Genomic DNA, 1,420 nt, shown 5'->3' with positions numbered 1-1,420 from the left:
ATCTTATTATTTTCTCTTTATTATTCTTATATTTTTTATTTGTTAATATTATTTCTTTCTTGTTGTTTCTTTTATATTATAAAACTTTAAATTTATTCAATTTATCTTTTCAATTAAACAATGATACAATCATCATCATAATATTTTCGATAATACATTTTCTTTAATACTTTATTCTTTTTTAATTCTGATGGACACTCATCAAAACATCCTTCTTCTATTTCACTTATTGTTGTTGGAATATCAATATCACTTAATGATGAACATCCTTTGAAACAATCCTTTCTTAGTTCTTTAACTTTTCTTGGAATATTGATATAATTTAATGATAAACATCTACAAAAACATTCACTTCCTATTTCATTAACACTTATTGGTATATTAATTCTAGTTAATGTTTTACAATCTTTAAAACATCCATCTCCTAATATCTTAACTGATGTTGGTATGTTAATTGATTTTAATGATTTACATTCATTAAAACAATAATTTCCTAATTCACTAATTGTTGTTGGTAAATTAATTTTTGTTAATAAAAAACATTTTTTAAAACAATAATATCCTATTTTACTAATTGATGTAGGTATGTTAATTGATTTTAATGATGAACATAAAATAAAACAACTAACTCCTATTCCTTTAATACTTGTTGGTAATTCAATATTACTTAACGATTTACATGAGTCTAAACAGTGAGGACCTAATATACTAATTGACGACGGAATAGTAATTGATGTTAATGAACAACATCCACTAAAACAACTTTTTCCTAATACACTAATTGATGATGGAACATCAATTGATTTTAATGATGTACATCTTCTAAAACATTCTTCTCCTATTGTTTTAACTGATGTTGGTATGTCAATTCTTGTTAATGATTTACAATCAATGAAACATTGTGCACCAATTGATGTTAATATACTTGGTATGTTAATTGATGTTAATGACACACACATATTAAAACAATTTTTTCTGAACTCACTGATGTTTGTTGGTATATTAATTGATTTTAATGATTTACATCCACAAAAACATCCATCTCCTAATATCTTAACTGATAATGGTATATCAATCGATGTCAACGACGAACATTCATAAAAACAACCATATCCTATTTTACTAATACTTGTTGGTATATTAATTGATTTTAATGATGAACATTTATAAAAACATCCATTTCCTATTTCATTAATTGATGATGGTATATTAATTGATGTTAATGATGAACATCCACAAAAACAACCTTTTCCTAATACACTAATTGATGATGGTACATTAATTGATTTTAATGATGTACATCTTCTAAAACATTCTTCTCCTATTATTTTAACTGATGTTGATATGTCAATTGACGTTAATGATTTACAATCAATGAAACATTGTGCACCAAATGATGTTATTGTAGTTGGTATTCAAC

At 24.2% G+C, this 1,420-nt stretch overlaps 1 protein-coding gene across 1 annotated transcript, besides 2 other annotated features; it reads right to left on the bottom strand.

The window, feature by feature from the left end:
- Positions 1-16: 16 nt before the first annotated feature.
- Positions 17-105: a sequence feature (AT_rich).
- An 8-nt stretch (positions 106-113) lies between these two features.
- EDI_172250 (uncharacterized protein) lies at positions 114-959 on the bottom strand (the record flags this gene model as incomplete). Its single annotated transcript, XM_001741174.1, has 1 exon — positions 114-959. The coding sequence occupies one exon, from the start codon at positions 957-959 to the stop codon at positions 114-116; it is 846 nt and encodes a 281-aa protein (XP_001741226.1).
- Positions 516-561: a sequence feature (AT_rich).
- Positions 960-1,420: the final 461 nt, after the last annotated feature.

This window comes from Entamoeba dispar, genomic scaffold (genome assembly GCF_000209125.1).
Source record: "Entamoeba dispar SAW760 scf_1105229463635 genomic scaffold, whole genome shotgun sequence".
NCBI classification, from domain to species: domain Eukaryota; phylum Evosea; order Mastigamoebida; family Endamoebidae; genus Entamoeba; species Entamoeba dispar.
This window is presented reverse-complemented; position numbering and strand designations above follow the sequence as displayed.